We start from the raw sequence: 18,238 nt of genomic DNA, 5'->3' as shown, positions 1-18,238 counted from the left end.
GGGTGCTCCCAGTATCTCGGCAGGGAACCTGGGTGGTATTTGTTTTGCCGAGCATTTGGCTTAGAATCCAGCTGAAGGGGGCCAGAACGATAGCACAAGGAAGGGCGTTTGCCTTGCATGCACCTGACCGCGTTCGATCTCTGGCATCCCATATGGTCCTCTGAGCCTGCCGAAAGTGATTTCTGAACACAGAGCCAGGAATAACCCCTGAGCACCGTCGGATGTGGCCCCAAAACAAAACAAAAACAAAAAAGAAAGGGGCTGGAGAGATAGCATGGAGGCAAGGCGTTTGCCTTGCATGCAGAAGGAAGGTGGTTCAAATCCCAGCATCCTATATGGTCCCCCGAGCCTGCTGGGAGAGATTTCTGAGCGTAGAGCCAGGAGTAACCCCTGAGCGCTGCCGGGTGTGACCCCAAAACCAACCCCCCCAAACAAACAAACAAACAAACAAAACAAAAACAAAAAAAAGAAAAGAAAAAGAAACCAGTTAAAGACTGGAGTGATTAGAGCATTTTGCCTTGCATATGGACCAACAGGATTTGATCCCCGGCATCCCATATGGTCCCCAGAGCCTGCCAGGAGTAACCCCTGAGTGCTGCTGGGTGTGGCCCAAAAACAAACAAACAAAAAATTCACCTTTCTCAGTGGGTAGGGTGTTTGCCTTGCATGTGGCTCACCGTGACAGACCCAGGTTCAATATCCAGCATTACATATGGGCCCTGGAGTCTGCCAGGAGTGATTTCTAAGTACAGAGCCAGGAGTAACCCCTGAGCACCGCTGGGTGTGGTCCACAAACAAACAAACCAAAAAGAAACCAAGTGCCTTTCAACCACTGGCTGTCAGTGGGAGGACCCTGGTGGGTGACAGGATGGAAGAGCTGCCATAACTGAGGGTGGGGTGGGGGAAGTCTTAATGATCTTGTCTCCCCCTCACAGGACTGGGTACATGGAATCCGTGTCAATGGAGGATGTCAGGGTCCCAGCGCTGGAACCATTCTTGGTGGAGCAGGTTGTCAGGAGGGTGCAGAGGGTGAAGGTGGAGCCCGAGGTGGGAGGCAGAGCAGAGGACAGGATAACTATGAGTTGAGCTGGGATTGCCCCCTACCTTCAAATTCAGGTTGATCCTTAGGGTCCAGTCAATCACCCTCACCATCATTCCCACCTCCAAAAATGGCTACAAGGCTCTGCCACCTGTTGGGGTGTCCTGAGCCTAGCTTAAGAGGGAAGGCATTGGTGATAGAACCCCTATATGGATCAGATCAGAAGGTCACACTAAAAGGAAGTCTTGTCTCTCTATCCTAGGCACCACCTGTAATCTACTACATCCCTGACTTCATCTCCAAGGAAGAGGAGGAGTATTTGCTTCGCCAGGTGATCCCAGTGTCCTCTAATTGGTTTTACCCCCTCCAATTCCACTTACCCTGAAAGTGCCCCAGGCTGGAAGGAAGAGAAGCACCTCAGAGCACCCATTCCCCACCCTCCCTCATTCTTTATCAGGACCTTCAGAGGTTTGTCTGGAAGGATGCTTGATAGTCAGGAAACCAGAGTGATTCTCCCAAAGGAGGTGGTCTTGATGGAGCTTAGACTCAGCTGAGACAACACAGTCCTGCTCTGAGAGCAGGATGTTATCAACGGAGAGTGCTCTGTTCAAACCCCAGATTCTGTTCTAACATAGACCAGACACCTGAGTGATCTGGAGGTTATGCTCTTCTGAGGTCAGATGGCCCATTGTATTGGGAACAAGTTTCTTTTTTTTGGGGGGCCACACCCGGCGATGCTCAGGGGTTACTCCTGGCTGTCTGCTCAGAAATAGCTCCTGGCAGGCACGGGGGACCATATGGGACACCGGGTTTCGAACCAAACACCTTTGGTCCTGGATCAGCTGCTTGCAAGGCAAACGCCGCTCTGCTATCCCTCCGGGCCAGGGAACAAGTTTCTTAAGGCCAGACCACCTGTCCTGTGCCAGCCCATGATGCCTGCTCTGCTCATAGTTTGGAGAAAGAACTGGGGCTGAGTGATAGCATAGTGGACTCGCTTCTGACAGGCTCAGGGGACCATATGGGATGCTGGGATTTGAACCATCGTCCTTCTGCATGCAAGACAAATGCCTTACCTCCATGCTATCTCTCTGGTCCAGGAATAATTTTCTGAGTGCAGTCAGGAATAATCCCTAAGCGCTGCTAGTTGTAACCTCCCCCACAAGAAAAAACTTACAGAGGTCAGAGTTCTTGCCCTGGGAAAGCCTCTTGCAGCCTCAGAATCATTGCTATAGAACACAGGTATTGTTCCAGTTAGTCCAGTCAAGTTTGGGTACCAGAAAGTACAGAAGATTCATGTGTTGAGAAATGATTATAGATGTTTTAGTTCTTCCTTCCTTCCTTCCTTCCTTCCTTCCTTCCTTCCTTCCTTCCTTCCTTCCTTCCTTCCTTCCTTCCTTCCTTCCTTCCTTCCTTCCTTCCTTCCTTCCTTCCTTCCTCCCTCCCTCCCTCCCTCCCTCCCTCTCTCTCTCTCTCTCTCTCTCTCTCTCTTTCTTTCTTTCTTTCTTTCTTTCTTTCTTTCTTTCTTTTCTTTCTTTCTTCTCTCTTTTTCTTGCCACACCTGATGACAGGGTTTACTTGTGGCTCTACACTCAGGGATCACCTTTGGTGGGGGCTCAGAGACCTTTATGGGCACCAAAGATTAAACCCTAGTCAGCCACATGCAAAGCAAGAGCCTTGCTCACTGTACTATCTCTCTGGTCCCCATTTGAATTCTCTCTCTCTCTCTCTCTCTCTCTCTCTCTCTCTCTTTCTCTCTCTCTCTTTTTTTTTTTTTTTTTGGTTTTTGGGTCATACCCGGCAGTGCTCAGGGGTTACTTTTGGCTCTATGCTCAGAAATCGATTCTGGCAGGTTCGGGGGACCATATGGGATGCCGGGATTTGAACCACCGACCTTCTGCACGCAAGGCAAATGCATTACCTTCATGCTATCTCTCCGCCCCCCCATTTGAATTCTTGTGATTAAAAAATGTATATAACTCAGATCTTTGGGCAGGAACAACCATCCTTATAACCATGTAGACAATCAGAATTATATTGATAGGCGCAAATTTATTGGAAAGTACCCATTCTAAAAAAAAAAAGAAAGTACCCATTCTAGACCTTTGGAATATTGGCAGTGGAGTTTTATTGAAGTATTCTCTTCACTATGTTAGATTTAGCATGTTTCTTCACCAAAACAGCAAGGACATATAGATTCCAGAACTCAGGCTGTGCTGAGGTAGTTCAAGAATCTGGAAATTACACACTGCTAGGTTGAGGCAGTCTAGTGTAGCTTTAATAGACCCTGAGAAGATTCCATGGCCATTGTAGCTCCAGTTTCTTCCCCCATCCCTGTAGGCACCTGTGGGTTTCTGCAAGGGAGAGGGCAAAACCCCAGGTCCTGGGGACACACTGTCCCTAAGAATGATCCAAAGACAGTGCTGACCCGTTTCCACCCTGGTCAAACCTGTGTGTTGACCTGGTTGGGGGAATGAGAGAGGCTGGTCCTGAGACTTCCTCATTCTCAGGTCTTCAATGCACCCAAGCCAAAGTGGACCCAGCTCTCCGGGAGGAAGTTACAGAATTGGGGTAAGTGTCCCTGGCAGGGAGGGCTGAGACATGCTGCTTGGGGTGGATAATCTCAAATTCTGTAGTACTTTTCACTACTCAAGGAATTCCAGAGCCAGGAGGAGTCCGAAAGTTAGTAGAGGTCATAAAATATTGGGAATTTCAAGGCCAAAGAGTTAGTACAGCAGGTAGGGTGCTTGCTTTTTATGGCTGACTCAATTTTAGCCCCCTGAATTTCACCAGTAATAATTCTTGAATACAAAGCCAGGAATAACCCCTGAGCATACCCAGATGTAGTTCAATTTTTTTTTTTGGGTCACACCCTGTGGGCGACCGTACACCCACATATTCAATGGATTTTTCACCGCTGCCTGATTCAAGCCATAAGTTTGCATAGCCCTGAGCCAAAAGAACCCTGCAAATAAATTTAGCTCACCACAGAGAATCTGGCTTAACTAGATTCCTTAAATCTTTCCATGGAACCTATTTTTGTAACTGCTCTCATACACGCAATTATAGATAGGTTTTTGTAAGGTTTAAACTGTAAGATCTATTAAGGATTTGCTTCCCCTCCCCCCCATCCTGCCAGGTTTCTCCTTATCCTTCCCGCCATCAAAGTGTGTCTGCTCCCATTGGTTAAAATCGTTGTACCTGTACAAATCTGATTGGTTTAAGTTTCAATCCTATGTTTTTGCTCCTCCCACTGAAGCAGGGCATAAAAACTCTGCTTGCTCCCTCAATAAACCTCTTGACAGGAACTCAGCTTGAGCGTTTTATTAACTTCTACGGCTTAATTTTCTAGGTGTTCACAAAAGAGCTTAACACTTGCGAATTATTTGTATTCGCCTTCTACCTTCTGTCCTGGTTGAGAGAAAGCTGCTGGCCGGAGATCTCTCCCATTAAAGGGCAGAAGCGAGACGAGTACAACACCCAGCAGTGCTCAGAAATTACTCTTGGCTCTGTGCTCAGAAATCACTCCTGGCAGGCTCAGGGGATCATATGGGACACTGGGATTCGAACCACTGACCTTCTGCATGAGAGGCAAATGCCTTACCTCCATGCTATATCTCCGGCCCCCGTAGTTCAATTTTTTTTCCCGCCCCCCCCATAGTTCAATTTAAAAAAAAAAAACTTTACTTATTTTTTTGGTTTTTGGGTCACACTGGCAGCACTCAGGGGTAACACCTGGCTCTATGCTCAGAAATTACCCCTGGGGGACTCGGGGGACCATATGGGATGTTGGGAATAGAACGAGGATCCATCCTTACCGCTTTAAAAAACTTTAAAAGTTAGGAATGTCCTAGTGAGTGTGGGGGCATCTTGAAGAGTCTGGGTTTTGGAAAAAAATGTTTGAAGGGTTGGGAATCTGTGTGCTACTAACAACACTGGGCTATCTTTCATGAGGTCCCCATGTGCCAGGATCCTTAGCTTGGTGCCCTCAGGCCCCTCCTCCCTTTCAGGTGGACTCCCCCATCCCCGGGGGATGGTTCCTGAACGGCTGCCCATGTGGCTCCAGCGATATGTGGACAAAGTGTCTGATCTCAGCCTCTTTGGGGGTCTCCCAGCCAATCACGTCTTGGTGAACCAGTATTTGCCTGGAGAGGGCATAATGGTAAGCTCCTCCCCTCCACACTCTCACCTCAATCCCTGGCCCTCATATCCCACCCACCCCCATTCTGTCCTAGTCCTTTCTGGGAGGACCCCCATCATCCCTGAGGGTGGGAGCGTGGACTCCTGCCCTGTTCCATTCTGGTTCCCACTCTCTAGCCCCATGAAGATGGGCCACTTTACTATCCAACTGTCAGCACCATCAGCCTGGGCTCCCACACCCTGCTGGACTTCTATCCACCCCGTCAGCCAAAGGATGATGAGCTCACAGAGCAGGTAAGCCCTGGCACAGTGCCATCCCTCCCTCCCAACCACTCCTAATTCCTCTGTTTCCTCTCCGTTCCTCATACTGGGAAGATGGAGCTCACCTATATCCCCCAGACACCCAGCCCATCTATCGATAGGGTGCCCAGAAATCAAAGTAGCACATGCACCAGGGCTCCCATGCTCAGAGTGCTCCAAAGCCAATGGTCTACAAACCTCTGCAGGGTCTCCAGCTCTGCAGCAGACATTCACTTTCTCTGACTCCCCAACATTACTCACTGATGGCCCTGGTATCCCCTTCAGCAACCTAGTGTTTTGTGCTCATGTCACAGAGCACCTGCCACTCCAAAAATGTAACCTGTAGAGAGGACAACCCCAGAGTCGCACTTCAATACAGGATTTGCTCAAGGATTTCCAGATTTCCCAGCTGCCCTCTGTGAGGATGTTTGGACCTCTTTTTGTTGGTTTTGTTTAGGAGCCACACCTGGTGATGCTCAGGTGTTTTTCCTGGCTCTGCACTCAGGAATCACTCCTGGCAGGCTCAGAAAACTAGGGTGCCAAGGATTGAACCCAGGTCAGCCATCTGCAAGGCAAATGCTCCACCCACTGTGCATTTCTCTGCCCCCCCCCAGGGCTCCCTATTTTAGTTTACAAGCTCATGACTGCTCTCATATCCCTTCTGTACCACCTTGTGCCACCCATCCTGATCTCTGCCCTTGGCACAGCTCCACCCAGTTCTGGGATCAGAGATTCTTCCATTCAGCTGACTGCTTTCCTTTCCTTAGACACCCACTTTCTCAGCCTTTCTAAGAAAGTTCTGGCCTGGGGACCTTCCTCCCAACAGAGGTTTGTCACTCCTGACATCTCCATTCATTTGAAAACACCTGACTCTCTAGCCTGTGCCTGTGGGAATTTGCTAATCTTATTCCCTGACCTCACCCTCCCAAACCTCTTTTCCACCTTCACTCTCTGGAGTTCCACTGATGTAGAACCTTCTTCACAGCCTTGCCCCCCACTCAGGCCCGCTACCTCACTGCTGTTGGAACCTCGAAGCCTTTTGGTGCTTCGAGGCCCTGCCTACACGAGCCTCCTCCATGGCATCGCGCCTGCCAGTGTAGATGAACTGGACCCAACCTCCTTGCCACCCAACGCAGCCTCCTGTACCTTGGCACAGCCCGGAGCACGCCTGGTGCGAGGCACCCGCATCTCGCTGACCATCCGCCGAGTGCCCCGTGTGCTGCGCACTGGCCTTCTGCTCGGCAAGTGACTGCATTCCCAGTCTCTGGGATCCTCCTGCCCAAACACGGCCCAGATTCCCGGCCTCTGGGACCCTGTGCTCTATGCAGCCTGCAGCAGAGGTGCCTCCTCCGAATTATCTAAACTTCTAATTACTGTGTGGAAATGCCAAGAAGTCACACCATGGGGCTGGAGTGACAGCACAGAGGTAGGGCATTTGCCTTGCAAACAACTGAACCAGAACAGATGGTGGTTCGAATCCTGGCATCCCATTTGGTCCCCTTAGCCTGCCAGGGGCAATTTCTGAGTGTAGAGCCAGGAGTAACCCCTGAGTGGTGCCAGGTGTGACAAAAAAAAAGAAGTCACAACATGAAATCAATGTGTTTCAAATAAACTAACAAAAAGTACTCTGTTCTTGGATTTGGGGTAGCAGGCTAGATGCTTGTGTTGCTGATGGGAGAGGGCTCCCACCAAAGAAAGACACAGGGTCCCCTACAGGAAGGAAAGTGGCGAAGACCCCACAGTGGAAGTCTGCAGCTTCCATCTTTCCCAGTTGGGGTAATCACAGGAAATGCCTGGGAAGTCTAGGGCTGAAGTGAGTCTGCTCTGAGCCTCTGCATGGTACAGACCTCATGTCTCACCAGCCCCACAAGGTGGTCATCAAACTGCACCAGAGTTCCACTTGTTCTGCCTGGCGTGGGAAATAATCCCTGACACCCCATTTCTTGGGGGGAGCTTTGGACTCAGGCTGGAGCAGGAAACTTCTTTGCAGGAAAGTCAGTCCTAGACCATATTCAGGCCCTCCAAGTCTGTTGCCTTCCCTCGGAGCAAAGAATTTCAGGACACAAGTAGTGAAGTAAAGCAAGTTTATCTGGAATAGAAAGTGTGTTTGTGTGTTGGGGGGGGGGCTGTTTTTCTCCATATTGAAAAAAAAAAGATCAAAATACATATCTCAAGTGGGAAACCATGGAAAATCCAGAATGGGGAAATGCACCCTAAGGTCAAGAAAGATTCCAAAGATATGGACAATTGCACCACAAGTAAAAAGGTACACCTTTCAGGAGATGTAAACAGGCAACTTTTCCTTTGCCAAATTAGTTTATATACTATTAAACTAAAGGGTCTCTCGCAGGGCCGGCATGGGGGCGCTAGAGGTAAGGTGCCTTCCTTGCCTGCGCTTAGCCTAGGATGGACCGCGGTTCAATCCCCGGTGTCCCATATGGTCCCCCAAGCCAGGAGCTATTTCTGAGCGTATAGCCAGGAGTAACTCCTGAGCGTTACCAGGTGTGGGCCCCCCCAAAAAATAATAAAATAAAATAAAGGGCCTCTCGCAAAGTCTGTCATTGGGGTGTTTGCCAAGGAGGAGAGCTTGGAGTTGATGGTCTTTGATATTATTTTGGGGAAGAGGGTCACACTCGGTGGTACCTTTGGTACTCAGGACTTACTCCTTGCTTAGTGCTCAGGGGTCACTCCTGGCATGTTCAAAATGGTCATAAGCAAGACAAGCGCCCCACCCACTGTACTCCTTTGATATTCATTTTTTTTAGGGGGGATGGCTTTTGGTTCACACCCAGTGGTGCTGAGGGGTTATTTCTGGCTCTGCACTCAGAAATCGCTCCTGGCAGGCTCGGAGGACCATACGGGATGCTGGGAATCAAACTGGGGTCCACCCTGTGTTGGCTGCATGCAAGGCAAACTCCATACCGCTGCGCACAGAATCCAGGCCTCTTGAGTGGGGATATAGCTGGGGTGAGCTCAGCTTGGGAGGTTCAGCCACTGGTCTCCCAGGGAGGAAAGAGTTAAGTAGTGCTTAAGAGTCACCTGGGCAAGGCATAAAGTTACCTGGGTCAGGTTTCTGGGAGGTGTCCAGCTGAGCCTGCCCCTAGGCCCTTGGCTGTTTCTGGCCAATGGGAGTTCTGGCTGGGTCCCCCCAGGTAGGGTAAAGGTGCTGCTGCTGCTGGAGCTCCTCTTTGGTCTGTTCCCAGACCCCCAACAATGGCCCTGACTCCACTGCTGACCCCTAGACTCCCCTCAGACACCCACCCCCCTGGAGCTCCTAGAGAAGTGGAAATTGCTGCCATCAGGTAGATGTTGGCATTGCTGAAAGTTGGGTCCAAAAGGGGGGGGGGATAGTTTTCTTTTTGGAGTAACAGGCTCATCTCATTTATCTGGCCTGTCAATGCCGCAGGCCAGAACAGGCCTCAGAACTGGGGGAGGACTCCTTGGACTCTTCAGAGCGTTTCCTAGGCAGTCTAAGGGGTGCTGAATCTGCTGCTGAGTCCTCCACATTGCCAACACCTGCCCCTGAGGATCGAGTTGGGCGGAAGCACCCTGAGGTGAGCTGTGGTGATCCAGTTCCTGTGCCTCTCTCATCTCCTCTCTGTTCCCCAGAATCTGAAATCCACCCCGGAGATGAGGTGAGGTTCTGGACAAGCCTTTAAATTTTGTTTTGGGGTCACACCTGGTGGTGCCCAGGTCTTATTCCTGGCTCTACAGTCTTAAATCACTCCTGGTGGTACTTGGGGGACCATATGGGGTGGCAGGGATCAAACCAGGTTTGACTGTGTGCAAGGCAATCACCATAATCACTTTACTGGGCCCGGAGAGATAGTACAGTGGCGTTTGCCTTGCAAGCAGCCGATCCAGGACCAAAGGTGGTTGGTTCGAATCCCGGTGTCCCATATGGTCCCCCGTGCCTGCCAGGAGCTATTTCTGAGCAGACAACCAGGAGTAACCCCTGAGCACTGCCGGGTGTGGGCTAAAAACAAACAAACAAACAAAAAACAAACAAACAAAAATTATAATCCCTTTACTGTTTCTCTGGCCTCCAGCCTTTAATTCTACAGGCAGCTGTGAGGTGGGTATATGGGGAACAGTCTGTCAGTAGTTTTGGTTTGTTTTGGTATCACACCCAGCTGTACTCAGGGCTGGGTATTACTGTATTCAGGCTGTACTCAGTCCTGGTAATAGCAATAGTCAGTCTGGGAACCATAGGCAGTGTTGGGGATTGAACCTGGACCAGCCACATGCAAAGCAAGTGCCTTAACCCCTGTCCTACCTCTCTAGTCCCCATCAGGTTTTAATTTCAGAATTATTCCACCTCAGGCCCACTCTTTGGATTATCCAGTTCCAATACCTCTTACTGTCTAGACCCACACACACCACACGTCTCAGTCTTTAGGACCCTGTCGGTCTGGACACTTGGAACTAAGGTCATGAAGCCTGACTCCAGCTGAAACAATTCTGGGGGCTGGAAGAGGGACTTTTCTGGGACAGACTTGACGTGACAGATTCTGGTGGGGAAGCACCCTAAATATTAGAAGCTACAAAAGAGGGGTGGCAACAGAAATGGCACAATATCTGGGTTGGCTCACTGGTCTTGATTCAGCCCTTATGTCCCCCAGTGCCCCATTTCTAGCAGGGAGGTACTGGACGTTGAGCAAGACAATCTGCACCTTTGTCTGTTGGGGCTCAGCCTTCGGCTGCAGGACTTGGAGCGGGGCATGGGGCGCTGGGCATCGGCACAGAGCAGGATCGTCCAACTGCAGGTGGGGAGTGTGGATTGCAGGTGCAGAGAGGGTGAGTGTGGGTGCTGGTTTGATTTTGAGGGGTGGGAAATGAGTTTATTTCATGGTCCAAGTGTCTGGAAGAAAAGTAGAGGAGCTGTAGCTTGAGTTATGAACCTTTGGTACCCCCTGCTGTGTGTGTGTGTGTGTGTGTGTGTGTGTGTGTGTGTGTGTGTGTGTGTGTGTGTGCGCCCTCCAACCATGTGTCTCCAGGCCCTGCAGGCAGATCTGCGCGGAGCAGCAGAGCGTGTGGATGCCTTGGTGGCATTTGGAGAGAGGCTGGCACAGAGGAGTGAACCGCAGGCCCGGGCATCCTTAGAGCAGATCCTGAGGGCGCTGGGAACCCACCGGGACAGCATCTTCTGGCGACTGTGGCAGCTGCAGGCTCAGCTGGTCAGTTCCAGCCTGGTATGACCTGCCCTGGAGGTCCCCAGTCCAGGGCCCATGCTCCCAGCCCCTGACTTCTGTCCTCTGAATAGGTATTCGAGGAGGCTGACACACTGGACCAGGACTTAGAAGTGGAGGGAGACTCAGACAGACCAGGACCTGGTGGGATCTGGGGCCCTTGGGCACCCAGCAGCCTCCCCAGTCCTGCAGAGCTGGAGTGGGATCCAGCAGGGGATGTGGGTGGCATTGGCCCTCTGGCACGAAGGATGGCCTGGACTCCAGGAGCCCCCTGTGAGCTGTGTGGCTATTGGCGTCCCCAAAGCAGGGGTCAAGGCCTTGAGGTGAGAGAAGCTGGCGATTCCCCCATCCTGCACTCACAGGATACTGGGGGCCTTCCCTTCTGAGAGGGCTTCCCATTTCCTTCTCTCATGGGATTTCTTCTCCCTGTCTTTGTCATCTCTGTCTCTCCAGCTCTCTTTTTTATCCTCCCACTCATGCCTCTGTTTCCTCTTGCCCATGTCTGCATCTCTCTCTCTCTCTCTCTCTCTCTCTCTCTCTCTCTCTCTCTCTCTCTCTCTCTCTCTCTCTCTCGCTTTTGGGCCACACCTGGTGACACTCAGGGGTTACTCCTGGCTATGTGCTCAGAAATTGCTCCTGGCTTGGGGGACCATATGGGATGCTGGGGGATCAAACCACGGTCTTTCCTAGGTTAGCGTGTGCAAGGCAGATACCATACCTCTTGCACCACCACTCAGGCCCCTGAATTTCCTCTCTTGCTCTCACCTGCTACACCCATGCCAGCCTCCTGTCCCTTCTTCAGGCCTTTTGTGTGTTTGTTTGGGGTCACATCCAGCAGTGCTCAGGACTTACTCTTGGCTTTGAGTTTGGGGGTTACTCCTGGCAGTGCTTAGGGGACCATATGTCCCCTTACAGAACCCAGTTTGGTGTGTACAAGCTCTGTTAATCCCAGAGCTTCCTCTCCAGCCCTTCTTCAGACCTTTAAGTGTTGTGCCCTACTTGGAGTTCCCTAGCACCCCTTGCCCCCTACACTCCCTTTATTCATCTTTGCTCTTTGTTCACAGGTCCTTTCTTCAGAGGCTGGTCCTAGCCTCCAAATATTGTCTTTACAGCCCTGCATGAATTCACCACCTGTCTTCATTTTCCATTGTCTTGTTAATTTATGGACTCCTGTTTCCTGAACTGTGACTGTCAGGGCATTGTCTCTTTCTGTCCCAGTCCCTAAGAACAGTGCCTGGCAGGAACACAATTTGTTGAATGAATGTCTCTCTTCCCTTAATGTTTGTTTGCTTTTATTTTTTATTTTTTTGGGGGAGGTGGGGTGGTGTTTGGGCCACACTTGGTGCTGCTCAGAGCTTACTCCTGGCTCTGTTCCTAGGGATCAGGGGACTCTATGGGTGCTGGGACTCCTACAAATCAGGGGACTCTATGGGTGCTGGGACTCAAACCCAAGTTAACAGCTTCCCTGCTTCTCTTCATTATTTTGGCTTTGCCCTCCTGTCCCTTCCGAGATCTCGCTTCTCACTCTCACTTCTATGACAAGTTCATCTGACCTTTCCCCAACTTTGTGTCTCTGTCACCAGTTCTCCCAGGACCTCATACCTCTCTTGCCCCATAGGACCTGCTCATGTCAGGCCTTAGCCGTCGAAAACACTTAGCAGGACATCAGAGACACTCCCTGCTCCAGAAAAATCAGGTGAGCTGGTTTTTAGCCAGATATATCAATGGGAATCTTTGCTTCTTCTGAGCCACACTCAATGCATCCTCATTGGGGAATCATGTTTTTGGGGGTGTCATACATTCCAAGCCAAATTAGGCACAAAGGGCATGTTGTTTCTCCATGGAACTGAAAGTGGAAATTCCGGCTTTTCTGAACTCAGGATGTTGAATGCTATCAGGGCTCAGTTCCTCCTTTCCTGGAGCTCCTCACTCCCCCAAGGGCTGTCCAAGAGCGACATACTCACTTTGTACTCACTTTACCTGCTCCGCAAGACCAGGGTTCAGTTCTGATTTTGGCTCCACCCCTGACAGTGGCTGATGAAGCTCTGATTGCCTGTTCAATTATGGAAGTGGAGGGATGGATCTGGCTGCACAGGAACCTCAAGCCCTAGATTTAGCCAGTGTTTCTAGTTTCTAGGTAAAGGGGACTGACTGGAAGGATAGGTACAGAGAGACAGCTATTCCTGTGGGGCCAAATCCATATGAGGCCCTGGGGACTATGAGGGTGCCGGGAAAGGAACTCTTTAGCTCTTGGGCAACATGGATTAGTCCACTCCCCAAGTAACTTGCCACCTGCTGTCCACTGGAAGGCCAAGAAGCGGCATGCACCTCCCAGGCTCCAGGAGATGATGCTGACAGCAGCGCCAGGGTGAGATATCAGGTGGGGTTTAGGAATAGGGGCAAGGGGGCAGCTCTGACCCCTCTTTTAAAGCAGCATTTCCGCTTGCAGGACCCCAGCTCCTGCAATCTGGTGGCCCCTGACCTTCTTCATCCTCCTTCTCTTCCTTCTCCTGATGGGGGCCACAGTGCTGCTGCCCATGTCAGGGGACCCCTGCTGCTCGTCTAGCCAGCTGGCCAGGACACCTTACCTGGTGCTCAGCTATGTCAATGGGCCTCCCCCACTCTAAGGCCCAAGCAGACGTGTAATAAAGATTCACTGCTATTGGACTAGTCACTCTTGCTCTTTTGTTTTTAGTGGGTGGGAGGCACATCTGTCTAGTAAATGGCAGGAACTTCTCCTGGCAGTGTTTGGGGAACTGTATGGGATGCCAGGGATCAAACATGAGTTGGCAGCCTGTACTGTCACCTCAGACCAGACTCCTGGTCTCTGACTCAACTCTGTGCTGGTGGCAGTGAAGTGCAAGATCCAGGCCTAGCAGATGTGATGCCTGCCTGAGGAGTATATGCTTCATGCTTCATACTCTGGCCCATGCCTCATGGCAGAAGGGGCAAGACAGCTCTTTGGGTAATGGGATTAGGGCTCCACCCTCTAGATCTAATAATTTCTCACAGCTGCACAACTCCCTCCTTAAGCCATCCCTATGAATTTGGAGAGACACCAGCATTTGGTCTAGAGCAGGCTTGTGAAGATATGGGATTCTTGGATACTCAAAAGTGATGCCATGGCCCTGCGGTGACTGGACAGCCCTTTTTTTTTAAACCACATCCAGCAGTACTCAGGGATTACTCCTGGCAAGCTTGAGGGACCCTATCGGTTATCAGGGATCAAACTAAGGTTGGCCAAGTACAAGGCTTTACCTGCTGTGGTAGCTCTCCAGTCCTTTCTACAGTACCTGAGCTGAACCAGCCCTATATATATGGGTTGGGTTTCCTCAGACCCTGAGGCAAAAATCTAAGGACAAGTAGTTTCTTTGAGTAGGAGAATGGGGGTGGGTGGAAATTGAGGCTGGTGGGTCAGGGAGTGGAGTTCCAACTAAAGTTAGGAACTTTCCATTGCTCAAGGACTGTGGACTTGGTGCAGGAAGTTGGAGGTCTGTGGAGACCAACTGCCCTTAACCACCCAATCTGGGCCTCCTGCTGCAAAGCCTGTGCTCAACCCTTTAAGCTCTAATGTTCACTTTATATCTATTAGGGAATCTTCCTTCGCTGTTGAAATTAGGGCTGAGACAATTTCTTTCATCTGTCTTCTCCGTCTGAGGTGTATACTTCTCTAAGATCCTCTCCTTCTACCTACAAACTTTTCACCCATTTCCCACTTTAACCAGAGAAATGTTTCAGGTAGAGGCCTCTGGGTCCTTTTTTACCTCCCACATTCCTGGAGACAAAAATCTCAGCTTGCAGCAGATACAGAACTCCTCAGCAGGATGTGAGAATGAAGTTCCCAGGTTTTGTGAATCCATAAAAAGGATTTGCAGGGGGCCGAAGCAATAGTTCAGTGGATAATGTGCTGGTCTTGTATATAGCTGACCCAGGTTTGATTCCTGGCATCCCATATGGTCCCCCAGAGCCCTGCCAGAAGGCCTAAGCATCATTAGGTATGGTCCCCAAACAAAAAGGGTTTGTGGACCTTATGACTGCCTCAGGCGTTATAATAAGGCCTCCTCGTCTCTCCTACCTTACTAGGAGTCATTTGGGGTTTTCTGGGGGTCAGGACAGGGTAGTATCTCTCCATGCTAGAGAGAGAGCTGCTGCTTCAACCAACCTGTCTAGTGGGGCTCCTCAAAGAAACCCATGCCCATCACATAATCTTTAAAGACCACCAACCCGCAAGTATTCACACTCCAAATTTTATTCACTTTCTTCAAGCAATCCTGAGGAAAGATGAGCACAGGAGGACTCAAGCTTCCTTTTTAGAACCATCAAGTAGAGGTCTGGGCAGGTGATCAGTCGGGGGTGACTGACCTTGGCCACTTCCTCATGTTTTTAGTCCATCATAACGAATGGCAGCCAGGGCTAGGACTTCCAAGTGGGGATGGGGGGATTCTGGGGTTCTCACCAAGAACCATCAAAGCTTCACCCAAGTCCTCATCGAGAAAACTCAGCTCTGCTCCGAATCACAAAAAGATAGGAGAAGGGCGTGTGTAAGTGCAGGGTATTTACATGTATGTATTTCTCTTTGACAAATCAGGGTGTGTGTTCTGAGGATTGAGAAGGGGTTTCCGTCGTAAGAGGAAGTAGTTTTCCACCGAGTGACTTTCAGCTTGATCCACAGCAGCTGACCAGGCTCGCACCGCAGAGACCAAACTGTTACTATCCACCAAATCTGTCTCCATCGACTAGGGTGATCCTTGAAACCCCGGTCGCAAGAGGTCACCCTCTGACCTCCTGCAGTCCCTTGAGCATCTCTCAAGACTTCTCGCTTCCCATTAAATAAGTGAGCGATTGTCCCTTGCAGTCAGGTGGAGGAGCCCCTGTTCCCCTGGGCCATCATCAGATGAGCCATCTGATGAGCCTGGGCCATCCACCTGTCACCGTCCATCAGACGCGGTCTCAGGAGGCCCCAGGCTCGTCGGACGCTCCCCATCATGGTGGGGCGGCTCTTTGGTGGGGTCCCGGAGGCGTACGAAGGCGCCCATGGCCGTGGCGTGGCCAGAACGCAGCAACTGCAACTGGCGCTTCCCGCGACGGTACAGGTACTCGATGCGCAGCACGTCGGAGCGCGGCAAGCACGCGTGTTGCCGGAACTCAGCCCGCACCCGCGCCTCGGCGCCTGGCTTCCCGCGTCCGGCGCGGAGCAGCTCGCGGTATAAGCTCAGGACTTGTCTCTGCAACCGGCTGGGCCTGCTCATGACAGCGAGCAGCAGGGCTGCGGACTCCGAGGTTCTCCGGCAACACTTCCGCCCCGAGCTCTCCCGAAACCCCGCCCCCAGCCCCCCGGTTTCCGGTGCTCTCGCGCCCTCATTGGTTGCCGTTGGTTGTACGCCATAATATCGCGACAGGAGGGGGCGGGACTTCCGGCCCGCTGGTGCGACTCTCTGTCCTTGAAGAAGGGACGGGAATGCTTGGACTGTTGTGGGGGAAGGAAGTGGAAGCTGAGTCGAGATAAATTTCTGAACTGTGCCCTTGCACAGATGAACGGCTAAAGAAACTGTGGTACATATACACAATGTAATATTATGCAGGCGTCAGGAGATGAAGTCATGAAATTTTCCTATACATACAATCTATTATGCAATACATGCAATCTATTATGTTGAGTGAAATAAGTCAGAGGGAGAGAGATAGACACAGAATAGTCTCACTGATCTGTGGGTTTTAAGAAAAACAAAAGACATTATTGTAACAATGCCCAGAGACAACAGAGATGAGGGCTGGAAGTTCCAGCTCACTACTTGAAGCTCACCACAAAGAGTGATGAGTTTAGTCAGAAAAATAACTACCTTGAAAACTATCATAACAATATAAATGAATGAGGGAAATAGAAAGCCTGCCAGAGTACAGGCGGGAGTGGGGTGGGGAGGAGGGAGATTTGGGACACTGGTGATAGGAATGTTGCACTGGTGATGGAGGGTGTTCTGTTTATAACTGAAACCCAACTACAAACATGCTTGCAATCATGGTGCTTAAATATTTATTAAAAAAAAAAAAGAAATTGAGACCATTGTAGATTAAAGAAAAAACCTTCTGAACTGTGGGACGCGGGGAGAAAAAACGCACAATCAAGTTCTTTAGTTTTATTTATTTATTGAGGCAGTTTTAGGGCGCTCCTGGCAATCCCGCCGCCCTGGAGGCCCAACTCTGGGGACTGGGCCAAGAGAGACGCTCTCGTGTCTCGGCTGGCCGGCCTGGCTGCTCGGTGCTATGGGAAGAAGCAGAAAGATAGTGGCTCTAGGCCCTCAAGGGACTGTTTGTGGCCCTGGGAGTCGAGCCACTGGCACCTGTGGTGCTCTACTGTCCAGGAGCAATAGGGGGTGACTCCTCACCAGCTGCTGAAGCTCCGGGCCTGGCATCCTTGGAACATGTCTACTAGGTTGGCACCCCGGAATGACCCCGGGAATCTCAGGTCGTCGGCTGCAATCCCGTTGTAATCTCCGCACGCGGCCCGCAGGCGTCCTCGGAGTGCGGGAGAGGCGCGCAGGGCGACCACCCCTTGGAGCCCCACTTGCACCCGCAGTGTCGGGGACCTCTCGATGATCACTCTGGAGCCTTCTGCCCAGCGGGCCACCACGCCCCCGCATACCTGAGCAGGGAGACGCGTGCGACGACCGTTCACCTGAGGGAGAGCAGGACTGAGAATCCGACAGCCGGCGGCGCGCCTCTGCCTGTAACGGTTCTCCAAGAGTTCTTCTCCAAGCTCTTTGCTGGAAGAATTAAGTCTGGGTTGACTCCAGCGCGATGAAAACAAGAATAGTGGGAGAAAGTTTGAAGTAATAGTATATAGCTGTTGGCCCACCAATGGCCCAACTTCACCACTTTACAACTGATCTCTGCAGAGATACCTAAATAGCCAAAATTCCAGATGTGCTGGTATTTGGGCTGAGCATATCTGGAATTTTGGCTGAGATGTCTAGGGTCTTCTCGAAGTAAATGAAGGCAGCTTGCTGACCTCCTAATCTCTTCTATACTTTTTCCTGGAAGTCCTGTCATCACAGACATGTCTACAGTCACTGCCAGCTCAGCCACAACCTGGAATTTATGGAGTGTGTGGACACATACAGTCGCAAGACACATTCAAAGTTTTCAATACTGACACCCCGGTAGGAACACACCAAATTAGATGTCAAAAATAGTATGGAAGCCAACAAACAAAGGTCAACAAAACAAAGGTTAACTAACAAAACCAATAACAGAATCAATTATCAACACATAGTAAACCTTAGACAATGACTTAATGACCCCCCATTGTAAGATACTACAATTTTCACAAATTTTCTTTTACTGAAGCGTTTTCCCCTACTAATTCCATTACCGTTCAGTTGTAAACAAGCAACATAAAGTCAATTATTTTGTAGCTACCAACGAGACAGGCTTGGGGATGGGTGGGAATCCAAGGACAATGATGGAGGGAATATTTTTTTCTTTTTTTGTTTTTGGGCCACTCCTGGTGATGCTCAGGGGTTATTCCTGGCTATGCACTCAGAAGTTGCTCCTGGCTTGGGACTATTTGGGATGC

The 18,238-nt window shown here is 50.6% G+C and overlaps 3 protein-coding genes across 3 annotated transcripts; 2 read left to right on the top strand and 1 right to left on the bottom strand.

The window, feature by feature from the left end:
• The first annotated feature begins 917 nt into the window (after positions 1-917).
• ALKBH6 (alkB homolog 6) lies at positions 918-7,055 on the top strand. Its single transcript, XM_049786659.1, has 6 exons — positions 918-1,008; positions 1,302-1,370; positions 3,547-3,607; positions 5,047-5,198; positions 5,354-5,470; positions 6,462-7,055. Exons 1-6 carry the CDS (start codon positions 946-948, stop codon positions 6,723-6,725), a joined length of 726 nt encoding a protein of 241 aa, XP_049642616.1. The 5' UTR covers positions 918-945; the 3' UTR covers positions 6,726-7,055.
• Positions 7,056-8,689: 1,634 nt separating this feature from the next.
• On the top strand, positions 8,690-13,329 carry SYNE4 (spectrin repeat containing nuclear envelope family member 4). The gene is given in 8 exon segments (XM_049786702.1): positions 8,690-8,778; positions 8,883-9,030; positions 10,099-10,242; positions 10,474-10,653; positions 10,740-11,001; positions 12,264-12,361; positions 12,975-13,033; positions 13,115-13,329. Coding segments are annotated over 8 exon segments (1,158 nt in total). The 3' UTR covers positions 13,293-13,329.
• Positions 13,330-14,893: 1,564 nt separating this feature from the next.
• SDHAF1 (succinate dehydrogenase complex assembly factor 1) lies at positions 14,894-15,948 on the bottom strand. The gene has a single exon (XM_049786682.1). The coding sequence runs from the start codon at positions 15,912-15,914 to the stop codon at positions 15,594-15,596; it is 321 nt and encodes a 106-aa protein (XP_049642639.1). The 5' UTR covers positions 15,915-15,948; the 3' UTR covers positions 14,894-15,593.
• Between the last annotated feature and the right edge of the window lie 2,290 nt (positions 15,949-18,238).

This window comes from Suncus etruscus, chromosome 14 (genome assembly GCF_024139225.1).
Source record: "Suncus etruscus isolate mSunEtr1 chromosome 14, mSunEtr1.pri.cur, whole genome shotgun sequence".
NCBI lineage: Eukaryota > Metazoa > Chordata > Mammalia > Eulipotyphla > Soricidae > Suncus > Suncus etruscus.
The sequence above is the reverse complement of the archived record's forward strand: the minus strand, read 5'-3'. Positions and strand labels throughout refer to the sequence as shown.

Bases quoted from the DNA above. Each gene is read 5' to 3' on its own strand.
- ALKBH6 (XM_049786659.1), top strand. From the start codon at position 946: ATGGAATCCGTGTCAATGGAGGATGTCAGGGTCCCAGCGCTGGAACCA. The intron at 3,608-5,046 runs GTAAGTGTCCCT...CCTCCCTTTCAG, and splicing joins GAGGAAGTTACAGAATTGGG to GTGGACTCCCCCATCCCCGG. The intron at 5,199-5,353 runs GTAAGCTCCTCC...CCCACTCTCTAG, and splicing joins TGCCTGGAGAGGGCATAATG to CCCCATGAAGATGGGCCACT.
- SDHAF1 (XM_049786682.1), bottom strand. From the start codon at position 15,914: ATGAGCAGGCCCAGCCGGTTGCAGAGACAAGTCCTGAGCTTATACCGC.